The sequence below is a fragment of the Camelus bactrianus genome, chromosome 15 (assembly GCF_048773025.1).
Source record: "Camelus bactrianus isolate YW-2024 breed Bactrian camel chromosome 15, ASM4877302v1, whole genome shotgun sequence".
In the NCBI taxonomy this organism is placed as follows: domain Eukaryota; kingdom Metazoa; phylum Chordata; class Mammalia; order Artiodactyla; family Camelidae; genus Camelus; species Camelus bactrianus.
This window is the reverse complement of record NC_133553.1, coordinates 58638941-58662317: the sequence shown is the minus strand read 5'-3', so window position 1 is coordinate 58662317 and position 23377 is coordinate 58638941. Positions and strand designations below refer to the sequence as shown.

The window sequence follows — 23377 nt, the reverse complement described above, 5'->3', positions numbered from 1 at the left end:
AGTTAATATTATCTGGTATTTTCTTATATTTTTAGTGTTTTCAAAAATACTCAGTCTTAAATTAATAAACTCTATGGGGCTGAAAGAGTACAGAGTCATTATATGCTTGAGAGAGACTAAGTTCAGAAGACGTGATATCTAAGATCTTTGTCTACTTCTCCAGGAATGATGCTCCCCAAAATAGCATCTTTGAATTGTTAATGCCCTTGGAATCTCTAAAAAAATTAGCATTATGGTATGCCAATTTTAGACATTTTAACCTTCTTAAGTATTCTATTTTTGCTTATTTTATTTCATTATACTGGCTTGCCATTGCAAACTGATACAGAATAAATTTCTGTTTTTAAAAGAAGATAAAATGGATTAAATTTTCAAAGGTTCTTTGGTAGTTATACAAGCAGAGACCACTTAGGGATCTGAAAACTCATTCAGGAATATATCAAAAATACATGCATGTATCACTAAATTTGTCTTTGTAGTCTTCAAAGAGCAGGTTTATATATGCTATAAAGACCTTAAATCATTAGAGCTTTTAATGAGATGTTTAATTTCTTTCAATATAACTCATATCCAATCAACACTCTATTTAACACAAAGGAATAACAAGAATTCTGAAGTCAAAAGAACTATATTAAATTCCTATTGAGAAGCTGATAGACATGTTACACCAAATTCTTCTAAATTTTACTATTTCAAATTTCAATTTGAAAATAAGGATACTCTTAAAAATAAAACTGACTTTACAGCAGAAAAAGCACTACAACAGTATCATGTCTTCCAATAACACTTATGAAGTGCTTAGTACCAGCCTTTTTCTTTTACTCTTATGTTTATTGATATTTTAAAAGAAAACTAGAATGTGTAATAAAACTGTTCAAAATTCCAATTTTACTGATATAAATATTTTTCCAAATTGAAACACAGTTTCAGAGTCTATAATCAGATAGTACAAAACCAATCTTAATTATGCCATGTAACTCTAACAAAACATTCTATAAGAAAGCAAAAAATTGGTTATTAAAATCTTCAAGAAAAATAATTGTTTCATAAGTGACATTTCAAACAAAGTAATCCAATTATTACTAAAATCTCATGATTACTATATATTCATGATGTTCATATTTTAGAGTCAAACTACTTTTTACTAATGCTTTATATATTAGCCCAGAAAACATATTTTGTCTTTACACTGAAAAAATAGAAACAAGAAATGAAAAAAAAAACCTCTGAATTGAAATTCTGTAGAGTATGGTGAAGCAATTATAAAGTGTGAAAGGGAATCATAACAAAATCATAATAAATCAACACTGAAATGAATTTAAATACAGCCTATGCTAAAGAAGAGACTCAGTAACTGTATCTTTTGTAACACCAGGATAATACTCAATACTATCACATTACTATAATCTTTATAATAATCTAAGTGAAGCATTATTTTTTCTCTGTAGGGGAAGAGAGACTGCAAAGTTTTTGCCTATTCAATGTTTTGTTAACAAATATCAACTCTCAAAATGCTTAAGAAACTGACAAAATCTGTCAACAGAAATAAGATTTTTATTTTTACTTTCAGGTAGAGGATTGCAAAAATTGATCCAACCAATTCATCAGTTACAAAATGAAAAAGCAAGAAAGTATTCAAACCATAGAGCAAGATTTGAAGATAACAGAACTGGCAACACTGGCAACAAAGGAGGGTTTAAGATGAGATTATTTTATATAAAGGCTAACAAATACATTTAATAACTTTCTAAAAGCATCACTGAATCACAGAATGTCATGAATCTAAGAGGAGAACTGAAACTATAAAAGCAAAAACAAAAACAAGGTCCTACTATACAGCACAGGGAGCTATATTCAATATCCTGTAATAAACCATAGTGGGAAAGAATATGAAAAAGAATATATATATGTATAACTGAATCACTTTGCTATACACCTGAAACTAACACATTGTAAATCAACTATACCTCAATTTACAAAAACAAACAAAACAAAACTAGAGGTCTTACTTCTTCAACAGCTCTTATCTAAGCTTTAGGAGTTTAAAACTACTTGATAAGAAAAATGACTCAGAAAAAAAAAATACCTGGTTTTATTCCTTACATATATGTTGTTATATGGTGGGAATGATTCTCAACCTTTTTTCTGCTCTGTGCTATTCACATGCACAACTTACTCTCATTACTGAGAGTAATTCTCAGTCACAGACATGGAGTTGTGGGTGGAGGAGCCATCAGACAGCGGTGTGAGGGCAGAAGAGCTATATAGAGGGGGGTCGCCTCCACCACCCCAATATGGGTATGTACCACAGTGTGACCTTGCTTGGTAGGCCAAGCCAAAGAGATTTTACTGTATGCCAGCTAGGTAAAAAACTACTGTCTCTAACTTTAGAACTTTACTATTTGATCAAAGTAACAAAGAATTAAATAATAAGCCTGTAAATATCTACACAAGGCTTTTTTTTTTACTTCAAAAATAATTAAATGGAAGCTACCCAGAATTGCTGACCAACTGTAAGTGGTACTGAATAAAAATGTTATTGTCATAAACAAAAATTACTTTATAGGTCTTTAAAAAATCTCTTCCTGCCCTTACAGTTCAACGGAACTTGACTATATACAGAAAAAAATACAGGAAAAAAACCCTGCTACCTTCTGAATCAGGATCTCCAAACGGATTTAATTCTGCTACATGAGGATCACCAAATGGATTTAAATTCACAGTGGCCAAGTCCTTTTCTGCTTCGTCCAAAAAGTTAAGTTTGTTGATAAGCTCTGAAAATAAACATATGTGTCAGTTCGCTATAGTTAAGCATAATTATTGTTCATTTCATGAAATGGCTCAAACTGTAAAAATTCACACTAATAATACCTGCAAATAATAAAACATAGCATCTTACCAATGGCAGAATGCCATTCAAGTAGTTTGTAGCATACCAACATATTCACATAAAACAAAATAAACATATGAATGTTAATTTGAAAATTATACCAGATAACAAACTGGAGAAACTTTCATCTGAATGTAATTTCATCCAATAAAAAAACACTGACATAGATTTTTAGAAAAAACATCCCTCATTCCTAATATGAATAAATCAAATGGGTTTAATATAAGCAAATATTTTAAAAACAATATAGTTACAAAATATAAGCTAACTGAAGAAATACTATCATGTTATATGACCAATTATTATTTCATGTTTTTAAAATCACTGCCTATCAAGGATCCAGATATAGGCTTTGCTAAAGATGGTAAGTTGTTATGTTGTTGCCTGTTGGTGCACTACAAATTACCAGAAAAATAAAGAAGTATTCAAGAAAAAGCACAAAGACAAAACTGACAGCTAAGTACAGACAGAAGTCAAGAGGTAGCAGGTCACAGTAAATACAGGCAATCAGAAGCAGAAAGAAAGGAAGAAAGCTCTTAGACCTTCAGAGGAACTGGCTGATTTAGCTGAAGGCATATTTGCTTGCTTTATGCAGTCATCTTGATCTTCATCTAAGCTGCTCAGAGCATTCAATTGGTTTACAATTTCTGTAAACAGAAGCCAGTCGAGACAAATGTAAGGTAAGGTCATTTAATTAAAGAGCCATAGAAGCATGCTGTTACTCAAAAAGACAAAGAGAGGGGAGGTTTGGTTAATCAGGAGAATATATTCAGAGGATGTTATTTTGATGAACTATAACAGATGTATTTAACTGAAAGTTATGCTGTACTCGTATTTTAAGATGGAAAATATTTTATTATTAAAATTTATATTAGTAATATAACAACCATGTTAATAAACACAAAACAAAGATAACCCTAGAGGTTGACACTGGTTTTCAGCAACCATATTATGCATTTATAAAATAGTGCTTTAAATGCACGCATTAAAAATAGAATAAGAAATATTATCTGATACCATAGAAAATATGTGCATTTTGTTTTATAATATTCTAAACTTAAACTTAAGGTTTTAAGAATATATCTACACGAATCATGAACATAATAAGTACTCATTCATATTCCAGAATTTTAAAAATCAGCACAAAATAAGAAAAGCAAGCAATAGTTATTTTCTACTCCTGTTTTCTAGGGAATTTGTTCTTTCAAAGGAATTCTTGAATATTTGCTTTACGATGTCTTATAATTTAGCCAATAAGAGATAGAATAAAAAAGAAAAAGACAAAAAAATCTTAAACTAAAAATTCATTTTCTGCATAAACGGAATTCTTTACATGAGTCATACATATTTTGGACAACTCTGAATATGTGAAATTATGATCCACTGGGTGAAAATTAGATTCAAATAAAATAATAAGAGCCTACCAGAATATTCTAGTTAATCCTTGCTGTTTCCAAAGTTAAAACCTGGGAATAATTTAGGTATTAGGACAAACCAAATAAATCCAGATCAGTCAGTGGGAAATACAGAAAAATGTCAGAAACAGAAAATAGTTGGAAATTCAGCATAAACATGCTATTCTTTAATACCATAAATCTAAATACACATTCTAAGTTTTATTTGAACCAAATAATAGAATAGACGTTGTAATAGGTTGCCTTCATCCATTCAACTGTTGTTGAACAAATATTTATTTATCACTCTGTGCCAAGTACCATGCTTTGGAAACAGGGATGGGGAAAAAAGAAACAAAACAGACATGGTATTGTCCTCATGGAATTTACCATCATAAAGACAGAAATTAATACTGAAACAGAATAAATGACTACCAAAATACTGTGTGGTCAGAAATATGTATTGTTTTATGGACCTCTGAGCCAAATACATATGAAAAATTGATAAATTTATTCATTTCCCTTGTCTGAATGAGAAATATATTTTGCATGAATAAAACTGCTTGAGATAGAAAGTAAGTCTAGAAAATAAGGAGTAAATGCAATTAATACCAACTGAACTCTTAATCTCAATGTGAATAAGAGCTAAATAGCCTTTATAAGGTGTTTTCTTCCATTTTACTCTTTATTTATTTAAACTCCACTCTGACTCAAACTAATCTAGCAAATTCCTCAGTAGGCAAAATTCATTCTTTTTTGGGGGGAGGGATTAGGCTTATTTAGTTACTTATTTACAGAGGTACTGGGGACTGAACCTAGGACCTCATGCATGCTAAGCACTGTACCACTAAGCTATACCCTCTCCTCCCCAGAATTCATTCCTAAATTAAATCCTTTACCTCCCACTACTAGTCATTGTAACTTTGTAATTTTCACAGAAATACAATGGAGAGGAGTATCAGTGCTATGTGATTACCAGCGCATGACTGATTTTTTTCATTCATTAGTAGTTTTATATGTTTTTTAAATTTGCAGATGGCTTATTTTTAACTTTGAAAATACGAAAAAAGAAATATTAATAATAGTAGCTAACATTTATTAAGCAATGGAAAGGCATACATTGAGTTAATTCTCATAAATATCGATGTATTATCATTAATATCCACATTTTATCATGTATATTAGTATCATTTATTTGCACTGTATTCCCAGTTGTACTAGGTTAAACATTTAAAAATAATTAAAAATAATGCTCAAAGATACGGAGTGTTCTTTTTACATTTTAATTATTTAATATACTTAGATATAATCTCAATGAAACTAGAAATCAGTCATTTATTCAAACATCTTATATAATGAGCACTATAGAGAATACAGAAGAAATACTAAACTTGGTCCTTACTTTTAAAACATTAATGTTGTTCCATTATAAACGTAGGTATAATGTAGGCATTTATTTATATACTATCAAGATGAATATTTCATGACTAAATTATTTACATTGTAACTTTTCTGAAAGCTTAGAATATTTCCCCTTATGCTTTTAGTGATATCATAAAACCATTGATGACCATTTCCTCATTAATTAACCCAAAGTAATTCCTTATTTCTATTTCTTGTCACTGATGACAAGCTGTCCTAGCATCCTCTATTTATCCATAGCTTAAATAAATCCTTGACTCCTAAAACTTCTGCATCTAGAATTTTCATTCATATTAACAGAGTGAAAAGATAATGCTTCCTTTATTTGGTTTTCAAATAAATGTTCATCCAAATCTTAAAAAGAAGCAATCTCCAAAGAAATAACATTTATTTATATAATAAACATTTCTGAAGTATCTATTATATGCCTGGGATACTACCTGCCCTCATGGCTTTATCCTTTGTGGGACAGACAGACAAGTAAAGCAATATACAGTGTATGATAAATATATGTTATGACTGAGATACGCATCGTAGGCTATGTGAAACTGGAAGAGAGATATATAACTCAGTTTGAGATCAGGAAGGCCTCCTGGATTTATTCAAGGAGGATTCACTCAGTGTAAACGAGACAAACAAACTATTACTATTATTAAAATAAAGGGGAAACTGGAGGGCATTCCACAGGATGAAAGAGAGGCAAATGAGTACATGATCTACTTGAGGAACAGCAAGTTGTTTGGGGTTTAAGATGCCAGGGATGGGGGATGGAATGACATGAAGATGACAAATGTCCTAACATGAATGTTACTGTGACCAAATTAAAGAATGTAAACTTTACTCTGAAAGCTTTGGGAATCCATCAAAAGATCAAATGCATATTTTAGAAACATCATTCCAGGAGCAACATGGTGACAGCACTTGAGGAAAACAGGGTAAGAAGCAAACAGATGAGTAGTTCAGCATCACCACTCCATGAGGGGAGGCCCTTAATAAATATTTGCTAATTAAAGAATAAATTAAAAAGAAAGATTTGATGGTTAATTCGACAAGGGGATGGGGAAAGCAATGTGAGACAAAAGCCAAGTTTCTGTTTTGGGTGATTGTGTGGACAACAGTTCTAGCAGTGCAACTGGGGCAATTCAGTTTGGCCATACCAAGCTATAGGTGCCTATGAAACTTCTCATGAAAATAATTCAATTAGCAGTTGCACATGTGGGTGCAGACTTAAAATACTTAATCGTGTTATATATTTCTCCTTTAAAAAAAAATCTTTGTTTCTTCCAAATTTCCTACAGTTAATGTGTTTCACAGTTATAATTAGAAAAAAACTTAAAAACTTAAAAGAAGGCTTACAACAAAGATTTATTCCCAGGATTTTTTTTAAGTAGGAAGCTTTCTCACTAGTATAGTACCCTTACCAAAAAAAAAAAATCTCTGACCCAATATATTTTATATAATACTTAACTATTTATTAAAGCTTTGTTCCACCAAAAATTTACACTTTGGAAAATGTCAATAATGCTATATAACAGCACAAATTTCTACCTTAAACACAACTAAAAATGAGCAGTAATCTATAGTGTTGCATTTAGTCATCATAACAGTGTGTCAATCTGGACTTGCTTCACATTGGTGAGAATAAGAAGGAAAACTAAATTAGGGGCAGGCAATCGAAGCACAGGGTCAAGTAATTTGAGACTCTTCTGTACTGTTAGGAAGGCAAAAGAAGATAGAAATTGACCATCAAAGATTATCACACTGAACCAAAATGGGGGATGGAGGTAGTGTCATGAAGAGAGGGTGGGTTTTTCCTTTTAAGAAAGTCTGTAGTTGAGTTAAAAGGGCGGAGGTGAGGGTGGGTGGGGGGAGGACCTGCCTAGAGTTAGAACATATCTACAAATCTTGCAGCAATCTCATTCTTCTCTTCAAAGTATAATAAGATTCAGTACAGGTATATCTCATTTTAAGGTGGTCTAGAAAGTAACATTACAACTTCTTGACAGAGATCAAGTTCCCAAAGATGTCACATTTCTCACAGGCTTGAGACCATAAATATTTGGTTTATGGATATAACTAACAGGTTTAATAATGTGATTTTCAATCCCACTAGCCGATCATAATGGGGAAAGGAGGGGCTGCTTCAGGCAGAAAAGTAAACATTGCAGAGTCTGTCTCCCTGGATCTTCAACCCCCTCCTCCTAATTAATTAGTAAGCTTTAATGTCTTATTGACATGATTAAGCTGCTCCTCAGTTTTTAAAAAAGTTTCTTAGCCATTAGTTTATTCTAGTTTGGCTAGTCTCTCTTAATCTTTATAAGAAAACATTAAAAAAAAAAAACAGTAGTCCAGAATTTCTCACCTAACATTCTTCAACTTACTGCAATCTTTTATCCTCACTTTTATCCATTCTCCTTACTAAAACTGCTCTGAGGTCACCGTGTGTTCTAATTGGCAAATAAATATACTAGACACCTGTTAGCTCTTACCATACTTGACTTCTGTATAAAGAAGAAAAATGTTGATAATAACCATTTTTCCCTTTGCCTCTTAAATGTTATTATTCCCTAGGATCGTATCATAGGTCCCATTCTCTTTTCCTGCTAAATCTGCTTTTCCTGGAAGAATTCATCTACTCTCTTGGCTAACCTAACACATACGTGGCTAGGTTTGAATTTCCAACTGCCTAGTGGGAATTTCCACCCTAACGACCCTAGACATTCCCCTCACATACTCAACAATACAAAAAAATGGAATTAAATCTCTGGGCATCTATGTCATGTTCATCTTTCATCTCTAACACCCAGAAGTTTTTCACATAGGTAGTATTTAGTATGTAGTGAATGAATGAATTGAATGAAACTCATAATATTTGGCATAATTTTTATAAAGGCAAAAAGACATAATATACCTTATTTTTAAATTTCAGAAATAGTATATTTTCTAAGCTATGTGTCTATCTATATATCTACATGTTTATGTATGTATGTATTATGTATCTATGTTTCATTTATCTCCAGAAATGTTACAGTTTAAGCCAGTACCCCAAAATTTGGTGGCCTAAAACAACAAATATATATTGTCTCTCACAGTTCTGTGGGTTGACTGGATGCAGCCAGGTGGTTCATTGTAGTTAGAAAGTGGCTTGAGCTAAAGTCATCTGAAAGCTTGAACTAGGCTGGATGTCTAAAATGGCATCTTCACTTGTATGTGTTTCAGCTAGAAGGCTGGAACAACCAGGGGCTGGCCAGACATCTTTCTCTCTCTCCAAGTGGCCTGTCCATGTGGGTAGTTTGGGGTTCCTTTCAGCCCAGCAATCTCAGGGTATTTGAACTTTTTACAAGGCATCTGGTGTCTGCCAGAGAATGCATTATAAGAGGCCCAGGTAGAAGTCACAAGGAATTTATAATTTAGCTTTAGAAGTTACAAAGTGTCACCTCCCCACAGCATTCTACTGGTTAAAAGTGATTTACAGGGCCAGCCCAGAAGAAAGGGAGGGGACTACAAAAGGGCATGAATATTGGGATGCCTGGTGCATTTGAGGACAATCTTTGGAGACAAGCTACCAGACAGTAGATCAATAAATCAGAGAGTTGAACTCATTCATTTTCTTACTAATCTAACATATTTACTATAATGTTTACAGGTTACTTCCAGTATTTTACTTAGCACATATGTGAATGGCACAAATCTTAAACTGTACAATTCAATGAATTTTGACAAATGTATACACCCATGTAACACAGAACACTACATCACCCCCACAAGTTTTCTCATGCCTCTTTTCAGTCAATCCCCAAACCCACCAGCTATCACTATTGTAATGTTTTTATTATAAGATTAGTTTTGTCTCTTCCAGAACATCACAAATGGAATCATACAGTACATACTCTTTTATGTAAATCTTCTTTTATTCAGCATGATGCTTTTGAGATACACCCACATTGCTGAACATATCAATAGCTCATTTTTACGATGAATAGTATTCTATTCGCGAATACAATAGTTTGGCCATTTTATTGTTGATGTACATATACTTAAACTATTTTCAGTTTAAGGCTATCATGAATAAAAATGTTCTGAACATTTTTGTACAAGTCTTTTTTGTGAATATGTTTTCATTTCTTTGGATAAACATCAAGGAGTAGAACTGATGAGTCAGAGGGTAGGTCTATGTTTAGTGTTACAAGAAACTCTCCAAGTGATTGTACCATTATACTCTCTACCAACAATGGATGAGAATTCCAGTTGGTCCACATCCTTACCAACATTAAGTACTTATTGGCAGTCTTAAATTTTAATCATTCTGGTGGGTGTGGAGTTGTGACTCATGGTGATTTTAATTTGCTTTTCTCTGATAATAAGAGATGCTGAAACATTTTCATGTGCTTATTAGCCAATGATGTCTTTCTTTTTGAACCACATGTTCAAATCCTTGCCCATAAAAAAAAAAGTTGTCTTTTTATTATTGAGTTGTAGGACATTAAAAAAAAATCTATTCTAGATATCAGCCTGTGTCAGATTTATGCTTTGTGAATATTTTTGTCTAGTCTGTAACTGGCCCATATATTTTCTTAACGATCTATTTTTTTTTTAATTGAAGTCTAGTCAGTTACAATGAGTCAACTTCTGGTGTACAGCATAATTTAATGGTCTATTTTGATGAGCATGTTTTTAATTTTTTTCAAACACAATTTCATTTAATTTTTTACAACCATTCTGTGAGGTAACACCACCGATATTAGATAGATGAAGAAGGCTCGGAGTCTTGTTCAAGGACACACAACTGGCAAGTGGTGGGTGACACTAAGATTCAAACTCAGGTTTCCAGATCCAACATAATGGTGTTGTAATGCCTCTTTGTGTGTTTCAAATTAAAAACAAACAAAAAAGACCCAAAAACTTAGAAATGAGACACAGTAAAGCACATAAACCTTTTTGCACATATATTAACCGTTATAATCATTGACTAGATCAAGATACCCACCATTTCGAGCAATCCAAAAAGCGCCCTCCTGCACCTTCTCAGTCAATTTCCCCAAAGTAATTACCACTCTGCCGCTATCATCATAGACAGACAGGTTTTAGAGTAATCTAACTTTTGGGAGTTATTAGCACAAAATTCCGTATACCAATCCTTCACCCTGCCATCCCAGCTTTAGTACTCAAAGCTGCTCTAGCTCTAACTTTTCAATTCAAGTACTCACTGTAGAGACTAGCTGTTGGAAACAGCTTCATATTCAATTTCTTGCAGTATTTTGAAATTCATACTAACTGAAAAAAATAAAAAAAGTAACTCCTGGAAGTAGAGTCAAAAGACTGTCATCAAACAAATAAACGTAATTTAGGAACATCACAGACAAAAGTTGCTTGACTCAAGTAATTTGGCACATCTACTTCCAATCATGGTTTCTCATTACGAATGAACCAGCAAAGGCCGTTTCAGTTTGTGGAAGGGAAGACTAGCCAGGAAGGGTATGGGACAGAGATTGCTTTGCATCGTCTTACAACACACCAAAAAATACATGTCCACATGGCTTCCAAAGTTGACCTGCTCTTCTACGACGCACGGAAAACAAAAGTAAAGGGGAAGACGATCTAGGTGGAGGCAAGTGGGGTAAAAAGGGGCTTCAAGGAGGCTTTAATGGGGGCTTTCCATTCCTGGCAGACTATCTCTTCAAACACATTCAGTCTTGTCCAACCTGGCAGTGACGGAAGCAGCATGACAATTTCACCCCAGGCTCTCAAGCTGGGTTTGGTGAATTTAGGTGATTCTAGACAACTTTCTCTCTCCTCCCCACCCCCGCCACTCAGTTCCGGTTTCGCACCTCTTCCTAATTCCCACCACTGCGGCCTGCGGCGTTTTAAGCAGTCTACCAATTGATTATAGCTGAGCATCAGGGAAAGCATGGCATTTCTAAAGTCAGATAACTCTTGGTGTCATATGTGAGGGAGGTGACAGAAGGCGGGGTGTCTAGAGAAACGTTCTGGCCCAAAGCAGGAGGGCAGGTCCCGAGGTGGGCTCGCATGACGGGCAGCAGCACACCCATGACGACCTCAAAGACCAGCGAACTCTCCTCCCTCTTCCCTCCAAGTGCCAACGACCCCGCCAGTCAAAGCCCCCCGAGGAAAAGAGGAATGCCCAAACCTCAGAGAGCTGCAGGGCCAGGGCTCAACTTCACAGTGCAGAAAAGGCTCTGGTCTCCGTTTTCTCTCTCTCTCTCTCTCTCTCTCTCTGGAACCCGCTCGCAACCCCCAAACTGTGGCGAGGGCGTTGAGTTGCACGCCCTAAGAAAGGAACTGCACTCCTCCAGAAACCTGCGCCAGCAGCTGGGCTGCAAGTCGCGTTTGCCCTTCTCTGCGCTGCGGTCTCGCGAGAGCAGCCCGCCCACGGGAAAGTTGGGAACGCCCACCGCGAGGCACGCTGGGAGTTCCTGTTATCGCTTGTCTGAGGCGGCTGTGAGGGCTGCATTAAAATCACTGTGAGGTAATCCTATTGTGTCTGTCATCTCATTTTTTGTTTGTTAACTTAAAAAAATTAAGGTCAGACTTTCCTTGTTCTTAATAAACAAGTTACTCTTGAAATCTGAATACTTTTGAGTATTAGGTTAGGAGACCTTGGCTTTACTTCAGCATTTCTGTTTTACTCACCTTCCTCTGATGTGGCTTCAGCAGAGAGGGAAAGGCATTCTGTTGTGGCACATAATGAGGCCGCCAGTTAGCCAGTTTGTGAAAGTTTACCAGAGATTAAGTGTAAGAATAGAAAGGAGTCTATTAGGGTATGCTGTCACAGACAACAGCAATCCACGCAGAGGAGAGGTACCTGGGTGAGCCCATACGTTTTTAATTTTGATGAAGTTTGCTTTATCAAATTTTTCTTTCATGGTTATTATTTCCCATGAATTATGTAATGTAAGAACCTTCTGGGCACCCTAAGGGCACAAACATAGTGTCTTTTTAAAATTTTTCAGAGGCTTTATAGTTTTAATTTTTACATGGATGTCTATGATCTACCTTGAATTAATGTTTGTGTATACTGAGAGGTAGGAATTGAGGCTCGTTTTTTCCATATGGATGCCTGAGTATTTCAGTATCATCTCTTGAAAATACTTTCCTTTCTTGACTGAATTATGCTGCACCTTTGCTGAAAACTACTTGACCAAATAAGTTTGGGTCTACTTCAGGACTCTCTGTTTTGTTCCACTGACATGTCTGTCCCATGACAATACCACACCATCTTGATTATTACAGCTTTACAGTAAATCTTGATGTCAGGTAGTACTAGAATAATAATTATATTCAGGATTGTTTTAGTTATTCAGTTCCTTTGGTTTTCCAATTATATTTCAGAATCACCTTTTCAATTTCTACTTTTAAAAAGCCTGGTAGGATTATGAATGGCATTGGGTTGAATATATAGATTTATTTGGGAAGGAATAATATCTTTACAATATTGAATCTTCTAATCTATGAACAGACTCTCCAGTAAGATCTTCTTTAATTACCTTCAGTAATGTATTAGTTTCAAGTGTAGAGGCTTTTCCCACATTTTCTGTTAAATTTGTTTCTAAGTAGTCTGTGTTACTTTTAGCCTCTATGTAAATGGAATTGTTTTGTTCATTTCATTTTCTAAATGTTTGTTGTTCATATATAAAAAATACAAATTTTCCTATATTGATTTTGTATTTTGTGTCCTTGCTAGGATCTGAAATATACTGTTGAATAGAAGTGGTGAGAACAGTTACCTTTGCCTTGTTCCCAATTTTTAGAGGAAAAGTGTTCAGTGTCTCACCATTAAATATTATGTTAGCTGTAGCTCTCCACAGCTACTATTTATCAAAATGAATAAATTCTCTTATATTAAAACTTTGCTGAGAAACTCTGTTGGATTTTTTTCAAATGTTCCTTTCTGCACCTGATGATTACATGGTTTTTCTCTTTCTCTTTATTCTGTTAATATGGTTAAACCAACCTTGCATTCCTAGGATAAATTCTTAAAGAATGCATATTGTTACTTAAAATATTCATTGTCTCCTGGCTCCCTCCCTAAATAAATATTGGAGAGCTTCTAACTTCTCCTTCAGAGCTCTTACTTCCATCCTGGCCATGTCAGATGGGTATTCAGTATCCACAGAATTCTCCCAGAGTCTTACAGGGGATGCTAGAGAATGCTCAGTTGTCATTAGTACAAACAAAGCAGCATTAGGGTTTGAGTCATGCAGAAAGTAGGCTGAATTTGTAATCTGTATCTTTTGCCACTTTTACTATTCTCTAAGTTGACACATTTGAATTCTAAACACTGGGAAGAGATATCTTAGGGTCTCAAACTCCTTTAAGAAACAGGTAGCTATGGTACTTCATAAACATTTTATCTCAAGGGATCATAAGTGCTCCCACCACTCTGCTTCTACCCTAGTTCCCCATCTCAAACCTAAATAACAGCTGCAATATTCCAGAAATTCTCATCCTCCACACAGATCTCCAAAATACATGGCCATTTAAATTTTTTTACTGTATAGAGTCCACAGAAATCCTATGATTTTGTTCATGAATGTCCTAGATACCAGAGGTACATGCCCCAGTAAAGACCAGAAGCAAATTAATGGAGGTATTCTCTCATCAGAGTCCCAAGTTTACACTGAGGAACTTTCCAATTTAAAGAGAAAGACCTATTTATCCTCATTCATAGCCCTAGCAAGTAGGATATTTAATCTCAGAGAGCTGAGTCATACCAAAATCAACTCTAGATCCTCAGATATGAACTGTTATCTTCTCTACCACCATCTGTGCTCTAAGATTATGTTTCCTGAAGGTAGCCAATATGTCACTCTCTCTTCCTCCTCCTGAATTAACTTTACCAACTATAGGAAAAGGATTAACAAACACCACACAATACTGCTTATGGTAAAAATGAATCCTGATTTATAAACTGCATCTCAATGGGAGGCCTCTGAATGGACTATAAACCTGATGATAGGATATATAGCTTGAGCTTCTCTGATTGTGGAGACTCTTGTAACTGGGCATGTCCCTTACAAGGACCCTGGATAATATACCTACCAAACTATTACAAATGATATTAGCTCTTGTGGAGCATGAAGATTCTAAACCAAGGTAATCCTTGCTCCAAACTATGTGGATCTTGTCTCCTTATACCCACATTGTCATTTGGGAGTAGAGGTCAAGGAATAGCAACTGGGCTGCTTTGCAAACCCCAGCAAAAGAGAAATGCTTTGCTGGCATGCTGTTTCCTATCCAATATTCTTCTGAAAGAATCTAATGCCAAGTTTTGCCAATCCAAGTCCTATGAGTCTGAATGTCTGGTTAAGCCTAACCAGAATCCTTGGTGATCTTTGCAGTAACCATAAGTATACTAAGGGGCTTCCCAGTGTCTCATAATGTCTCATTTCTTCCATAATGCTTTGCTGTAAACTGCTTCATATAAACCTGATTTTCTTAGCTATATTCAACAGGGCTTTGTCATTTATGCAGGACGTCTTTTTTTTCCCCTTCCTGTTTATATGTATTCAGAAATTCAACATGAATCCCAAAGATGGTCATATTACCAAACACTGGTTCAAACATTGTGAGGTTGCCATATAGATGGAAGCACTGATTTTTTTGAAAACATATGTAATATCTAACACAAGCTGCAACAGACTTTCCATTAAAAGGCTTTGTTTCTCCATCTCCAAGGTCTATCACTTCCACTACATTTCAGTGATTTTTCCAACTGCAATTCAAAATTTCCCTGTGCATTCACTGGTGCTGAACCTCTGCAGAAGGCATCTGTATACATAGTTTCAACTAAAGGTCCCTACCTAAGAGCCAGTCTTAAAATATGTATCCAGTTAGAAGTGAATTCTGTCTCAGACAGGGTAGGGACTTTTGATCAGTCTAAGTATAGACACCATGAATTTACTTTTACCTTCTAGCAAAGATTAGAATTTCAGAAGATATATTTTGTCAATTACTATTGATTTTCAGCAATATTCCATAAGAGCATGGGGCTAAATGAATAGCCTCTAGGTGTCAATCTAAGATATACCCCAAAATAATTGTAACAGTCTGTTCTTTCAAGAAGCTTGCAGCTTAGTTGACAAAATAATATACCCATATAATTTTATTGAAATAATGTGATTGCATTTTATGCATTTATATTATAATATAAAGAGGCACTTAATATAAACAAAATTTAAAATAACAATTCCTTCCTCTATAAAAATTGGGTCAACAATTTTTTAAGCTGCAAGGAAGAGAAAACATAAGCTGTGTTTAAGTTATTGCCACTTTAGCTGGTAAATAAAAATACTCACCATACTTATTTGTACCATGTTTATAAAATACATTCATTTTGTTTACTCTTAAGCTATTATTCAAACATTACTATTGTTTAATTTTAATGTACTTTTTATTATCTTAAAACTGCTTTACCCAAACATTTTTAGACTGGTAGTGCTGGTGCTGAAAAAATATTCCTAAAAGTTAACTTTGGAATTTACATGTGCTAAAAAATGCAACCAGGAAGCCAAACAACTGCCGTAATATGCTGTGCTTTTAACTTAAGTGATTGTCTTCTACAATTTGATAGAAAAATGCCAAGAAAAAAAATAACACCCAAGGAAAAATATGTTACAATGATTGAAGATTTATTGCTTAGAGCAGAAATCTAATCACCCGCTGTCCCCTCCTACCTATGTTCCCTCAACACATATTTTATATTCATTACTTTGGGGAAACTAGTCTTGAATTACTTAAGGTTCAAATTATGTGTCTCCTCTAGATCACATTCCTTCCATAAAATGGGAACACCCATCCTACATAAGATAGTATGTGATTAAAAGTTAAAGTGAATGGAACAAGATAATATGCCAGAGTGATCAATATGGGCTACAATAGGAGAGGGAAGCCCATTCATCTCCATTTATGGCCTTTCAGTTAACATATTTTAAATTCTCAATGTGCTTCAGACAATGTGCTAAAAGCCAGAGATGAAAAAATGATCAGAACATAGTCTCTACTTTGAAGGAATTTCATAAAATATAGATAAATAAATAAATAAATAAATAAATAAATAAATAAATAAATAAATAAATAAAACAAGACAGTAGCATTCCAAAGAAATTTTGGATCATCACAAAGTGCTTCTGTTAGGGTCAGGGAATTTTAGGCTATCTAAAAACATTACTCCTGCAGTAGGAATTTTTTAAATTAAGGTATATATGTATGTTTAAGAAATAAGGATAGTTATGATATGAATGTTTGTGTCCCCCAAAATTCATACGTTGAAATCCTAATTCCCAAAGTGGTGGCATTAGGAAGTGGGGCCTTTGGGGGTGATTAGGTCATGAGGGTAGAATCCTCATGAATGACATTAAAGCCCTTATTAAAAAAAAAAAAAAGACCCAAAAGAGCTCCCCTTCCCCCTTCCACCATGTGAAAAATACAATGAGAAGTCTATGACCCAGAAAGAGGTCCCTCACCTGACTATGTTGACACCCTGATCTCAGACTTCCAGCCTTTAGAACTGTGAGAAACAAATTTCTGTTGTTTATAAACCACCTAATCTATGATACTCATTATAGCAAACCAAATGGACTAAGACTATAAAATCTAATTATTATTGAATCCTTTCATTAAATCTGTATTTTGCTTAAAAATAATGTCCTTTCTTTTCCTTTCAGTACTAGTGCAGAACTTGTGACATACTGTTATCACCATTTTTCCCCATGGCTGTGATCAAACAGTACAACACTGTTCAAAACAGCTATGACTATGAAAATGTGTGGTTTTCTTATTGCTACTTATGGCACTAGTGCCTAATTGAGATTTAGTTTGAACCAAAAGCCATATACAAAGAACAAACCATATTCTCTAATTGAAAGATCAAATTATATCCTACTGGAATTACAAAAAACGCATGCTGTGAAAAAATGTCTGTATTTATAAATGGTACAGTAGAAGCACAAAGGATAGAGTGATCAAGCTTAAGAGGGAGTGGGTATGAAAGGCTTCTCAGAGTATGTGGCAAAAGAAGTAGAATTTGAAGGATAGGAGGTCACTGGGGGTGGTAAGGGAAGAATATCAACTTATCCTTCTTGAAGTACTCCAACTAGTCGAATAAAACAAAGAACTCAAAGACAGAAAAGACATGGCATTTTTAAAAGTACTGTATAATTTTGCTGCCATCATTATAAACAATGCAAATGTCGGCATTTATTATTGAAAACAGAAACCCAAAATGTTTTTGAAATAAAAATAACAACCAGGAGGGGCTGGAGGAAGGGGTTCAAGGAGAGAAGAGAGAATCATATTGGATCTCTCATCTCACACAAAGTGAGTCAACACATTTTGTTTCATTTTTAATGTTAGTAGAGAAATATAGGTTCATTCATTTATCCATTAGCTTATTTATTTTAGAGGATACTATTCCAAAATGAAAATAGAGTACGTGTAACTTCCAAATTACTCTATTAAAAATGCTTAAATAAAATATTTGAGAATGGCAAAATGTAAGGGGTGAGTGGAAAAAATAATAAGAATATCCCGGGGGGGAGGGTACAGCTCAGCGGTACAGTGTGTGTTGTAAATAAACCTAATTATCCCTCCTCCAAACAAAAATAAACAAAAAGTAAATAAATAAAATGTTTGGAAAAAAAGAATATTCCCAAATAAAAGTATAAAGTAATGTAAGTGAAATTAAGTATGTCAGTTATCAAGAAATATAACTACTAAAGTACAAAAACTAGAAGGTTAGATCAACCAAATACTGTTTATAAAGAGAAGTATTTAACACACATAGAATAAAAATAAAGTGATAAATACACCAAATATAAAGAAAGTACAGATTACAAATATCAACATCAGGCAAAAACTCAAGGCAGGAGGCATTAAATGGGGTGAATTGATCAAATTATAATTCACAATGAAGACATAAGAGAATAAATTTTTATGAACTAAATAACTTAGGATTGAAGTTCTCTTTCATTGATGAACTATAGAAAAAGAATAAGAATATAAATAACTAAACAATATAAATTTAAAGTTTGGTCTAATAGCTACATACTGAATCTAACAAATAAGAGTATACATGTAAAAAGGTATTTATGGAAAATTTACAAAAACAGATCATATACCTACACTACTAAGAAAAAAACCTCACTCACATTTTTTTAAAATTGAACTAGGACAAGCTTCTGAAGCTTATTTGAATGAAATTAAGCTAGAAATAAACACCGCACATGACAAAGCACATTCTCCTAAACATCTTTGGGTTAAATAAGTAATCAAAACGGCAATCATAAATTAGAAAATAATGCAGCTGACCCCTGAACAACACAGAGGTTAGGGGTGTCAACTCTCTGTACAGTGGAAAATCCACATATAATTTACAGTTGGCCCTTGTATTCATGGTTCCTCCATGTCCTCAGTTCCTCCATATTTGCATCCAGAGATTGTGTAGGAATGTTTAGTACTGTAGTATTTCCTACATATCTGCATCCACAAATCATGTAGCACTGTAGTATTTATTACTGAAAAATATCTGTATATAAGTGGACCTACACAGGTCAAACCAGTGTTGTTTAAGGGTCAACTGTAATTTATGAAATTTGCTCAGGACAAAATATCTATTCTTGCATACAAGTCTGAACAATTCCTTATAAAAGATTTCTAGAAGTGGAGTGGAAGTGAAGGTCACTGGAGTTGAGGAATTCAAAGAAGTTTCTGACTAAGAAGTTTAATGGGTCAGCCATGGGATCAATGGAAATCCTCCACATAGTAGCAAGAATTGAGGCAGAGCCAAGGGATGGATGCCAAGGTGCCCAACGGACTTGGAAAAATCACCAAGAAGTGAACAGAAGGTAGAAGTCAAGGGGTTTCTATCCAGTAATTTAAAACCATTTATTAGCTGAAAGGCATATGTATATAGTGCTGGATTTTCACTCCAATAATAAAGATGTATAACATCAGTTCCTTAAGGGTGATAGCAGATTGTGCTGATAAACATTTACTGACTAACACAAAGAGGTTCTAACCACTTACCATCTTAGTAGTTTGATCAAATCAGCTATAAGGAATGCTTGCATGGAAGCTTCTAGATACATGGATACATAAGATGTATACAAATTCAAAACAAAGAATGTCCATGTGATTTATGTGAATAAATGAACATGAACTAGGAGAAGGTAGCCAATGCATTTCCTCATTTCACCCTTAAGACAGATTTTTACTTATAGAGCGTTCATCCACATGTTGACAAAATCAGTATAAACATATTTAGGCTACTTTATACTATGAGTAGTTCCAGTAAAGTTTTATGCTTTCTTGACTAGCTTTGGACTTGATCTTAAACTGCTAAAATCTGTTATTACCATCAGCATGTAAAGTTTCCAGAGAGCTATATCGTATATTATACTAGGAAGGCTTAAGGAAGGAAAAATATCTTGGTGGAATTGTTTTTTTCCTGGGAAACAAGAATGAGTTTTTCAACTCTGCAAAAAAATAAAAACTTTTAATGCAAATAAAACTGACCTGTAATTTTTGCTGCCTTTTCTTCTTGGTTCACTCGGTTCTCATCATCTTCTTCATTATCTTCTTCAAAGTCATCTAAATTGCCAATATCAGCCTGCTTCATACTCATCAAACTAGCCAAACTTTGCATGTCTTCATCCCTGTATCAATGATAATACACAGTTTATTAAATGACATCGCTCAAAAAAGGGTTGTTTCTTAAGAAAATAATGTTAATATATTCCTTCTTTCTAAATGTTAATGTCTTTTAAATAGTTGTAAAAAAAAACTACTGAAAAATCTAAATATCCATATTTTTAAATGGCATGTTTAATTAATAAAAAGCGAACAGGATTAAAAACTAACTGGTTAGGAGGTAGTTTAATTCTGTGCTGCACATCTATGGAAGGCTAAAATTTTCTTCATGGAATTAAAGTATGGTTTCCTAATCATGCAGTCTGGAAACAAAAACTTGCTTCATAAAACAGCAGGACAGTTTGCAGATCAGGTGAGATCTAGACTTTCAAGTATTCAAACTTTCAGAAGGAATTAGAAGAGAAATTCTTAGTCTGAAATCCATGAACCCTTTTGGTCTTGCAGGTAGGAGTTAAAAGAAGTGGTAAACCCTGTAAATTATATTTAAATCTTGTTTAAATGTGCATTTTTCTCAAAGGGGATAAAACCCTCCTAAAGTTAAGAAACTACAGTAACTGGAAAAGTACCCAAAAGTCTCATCTTTTTAAGAATTATAAGATGAAAATGGCTGAGGTTAAATACCATATATTTGATAAAATATAGAAATGTTTTTATCTTGAAGTATTTTAAACATAAATTTGTAAAGTTTACATTAAATGCTCTAAATGTTAAATAATTTAAATTTTCTTGATCTATTATTTTAACTTTAAATTTCAAATAAACTATAGTGAATGAAAAATATTTCTAACATGATATATACAAACTAAATTTCAATCTGGTATATTTCCCCAAATTTAGAAAACCAAATTAAAAGTTTCTCATGTTTTTACCACAATAAAATAAAAGATGAAACAAAAAATACTGTTTCTTTTATAAAGCAATGCTTGTTAATATTCACTTATATTCTAAATATGGTATGATTTTGCAGACTTTGCCTTACAAACTGCTTACCTATCACTGGGATATAATTTCAATATATAACATTGTTCATAAAATGTTAACTTGCTTAATTTTACCCCCCATATTTTAACCCTGAAAATTTTTCTTTGGGAAAGGTGAGGAGGCAAGGAATGAAGAGGTAGAGAGAAAGTTTAGAGTATTCCAAGAGAATTCTCCACTCAAATTGAGACATTTAGTTTGACTAAATTTCCTCTCACCCAAATTCTCATGAGTGGTGCTAATTCACTTACTGATTCCGCCCAGGGGAAAGGAGTCCACCTTCGAAAGATCTTCTCTGATTTTGTTTTCTCTCTTTGTCCTGTGTTTCCTTTCTTTTCACTTTGGCTTGGATTTCAGGGTAAGGTCTTTACTTTTAATTTCTCAGTATTTAAGTTTACAAATTTAAGTCCTGAGATAAAAGACTTAATTACTTCCACTCTGCACTGTCTCTCTACCACACTCACTTAGAAGCCAACTTTCCAGAGACGAGGCTTACTGTTATCTACCAAGTCATTTGCTGCCCTGTAGATGAGTGTCAAACATCTCATTTTGACTGACGCACAGAATCCAGTCTAATCAGTCAAATAGAATGGCCAATTATAGTAACAACATTCCAAACACATTCAGAACTGTGATGCAGATTAGACTGAAATATTCATAGCTGTCTTCTTCCCATCACCTTTTAAGTCTTAGGCACAGAATTCCCATTTCTCCTCTTACTGACCTTCCACTCCAAGTAGGAACTAACACTTTCACCACACTCAAAACATGCTCTTACCATTGACTTGACTGCACGTAACAACTAAGAGGAATGTTACTACTCTCCAGTTTGAATTTTACTCTTTTAGGAGACTAGAACTGGATGTAGAAATTATTTTGTGCAATGTCTATTCAGTGATTAAGAAGTGATTTTATCTAACTGTACTGTATCTTCCTATAAAATTTTTAGAAGGCTGAGCCAAAGAACACAAATTGGCAGAAGTTCCTTTAGTTCTTTCAATCCTCTTATCCTAAACTTTTCAATTTGGGTTCCTCTCATGCCCTAGCTGCACCAAACAGCTCCAAAAATTGAACTGTGTAATTCAGAGTACAACTACTTACACTGAAGACACTGAAACATAAAACAGACACTTTTGATAACCTATACAATTTAAAGTTTGAAATTGCTGTCGTCACTTTTATATTACTGTTCATTTTCTAGAATCAAAAAGAGACTGTAACTAACAAGCAGTTCATCTAATTCAGCAGTAGACTTTCTCAATTACTGCCAGTCTAATGAGTCAAAACCATTTATCTACAGTGTTGTTTTAAAACATACTCTGAAGCTGCTTATTTGACAAAAGAAACTTACGTGGCTTTTCCTTCCCGAAGGAAAATGCAAGATAATGAAAACTGAAGAGTGGCAGATACAACTTTTTTAGACAATGGCTTGAATTTTAACTTGACGTCAGTCTGAGTTGGCATTGGGCTTGCATACTGTTTCATGTTGATGCTGCTAGTAGCAAGAGCTTTCCTTCGACCAGAAGGGGATTCCTGGAAGGTTTAAAAAAAAAATTACATAACTTGGAGTTATTTACTTTATAGACAAATATTTCTGAATGTTACTCTAATATGATTAAATAAGAGTTGAATCTTCCTTCTCCAATGAATTCCTATAACACAATATTGAAATAAAATTGTAATAAGGTTATATCACAACTTTCATATCTTTAAGTAAGGCAGATATAAAATTGGAGAGAACTGGTTCAGGGAAGTAAGGGACGACTAGAACAACCCTACATATCTCACGAAAGGAAAAGCAAGGGATGAAAACTAGGACATGAGGTCCCCTCCCGTAAAAAGAGGATCTAGCACAGGGCTAGGTATCAAAAGTGCTCAATAGTTGTTTCCTTTCTTTGATTATATTTAATGTAACCTAATGATATCTCTCCTTTTTGAACACTTAGTATTTCTTATAGAACCCAAACCTCGTTGGCATTCTACCTCATTTCTATCTACAGTCTCAGAATTCCATCCTGTGATCTGA

The 23377-nt window shown here is 34.1% G+C and overlaps 1 protein-coding gene across 8 annotated transcripts in view; it reads right to left on the bottom strand.

Annotated features, from left to right (window-relative positions):
• EHBP1 (EH domain binding protein 1) overlaps nt 1-23377 on the bottom strand; it is a 281810-nt gene that overhangs the window by 148327 nt on the left and 110106 nt on the right. For 7 of the 8 annotated variants that reach the window (XM_074341201.1, XM_074341202.1, XM_074341203.1 and 4 more), the window contains 3 exons: nt 22703-22884; nt 20239-20378; nt 2652-2774 (listed from right to left, as the gene is read on the bottom strand). In XM_074341201.1, coding sequence (XP_074197302.1) covers nt 2652-2774; nt 20239-20378; nt 22703-22884 — 445 coding nt within the window. Of the gene's footprint in view, nt 1-2651; nt 2775-3432; nt 3538-20238; nt 20379-22702; nt 22885-23377 lie in introns of all 8 variants that reach the window. The other variant, XM_074341207.1, reaches the window with a different exon arrangement.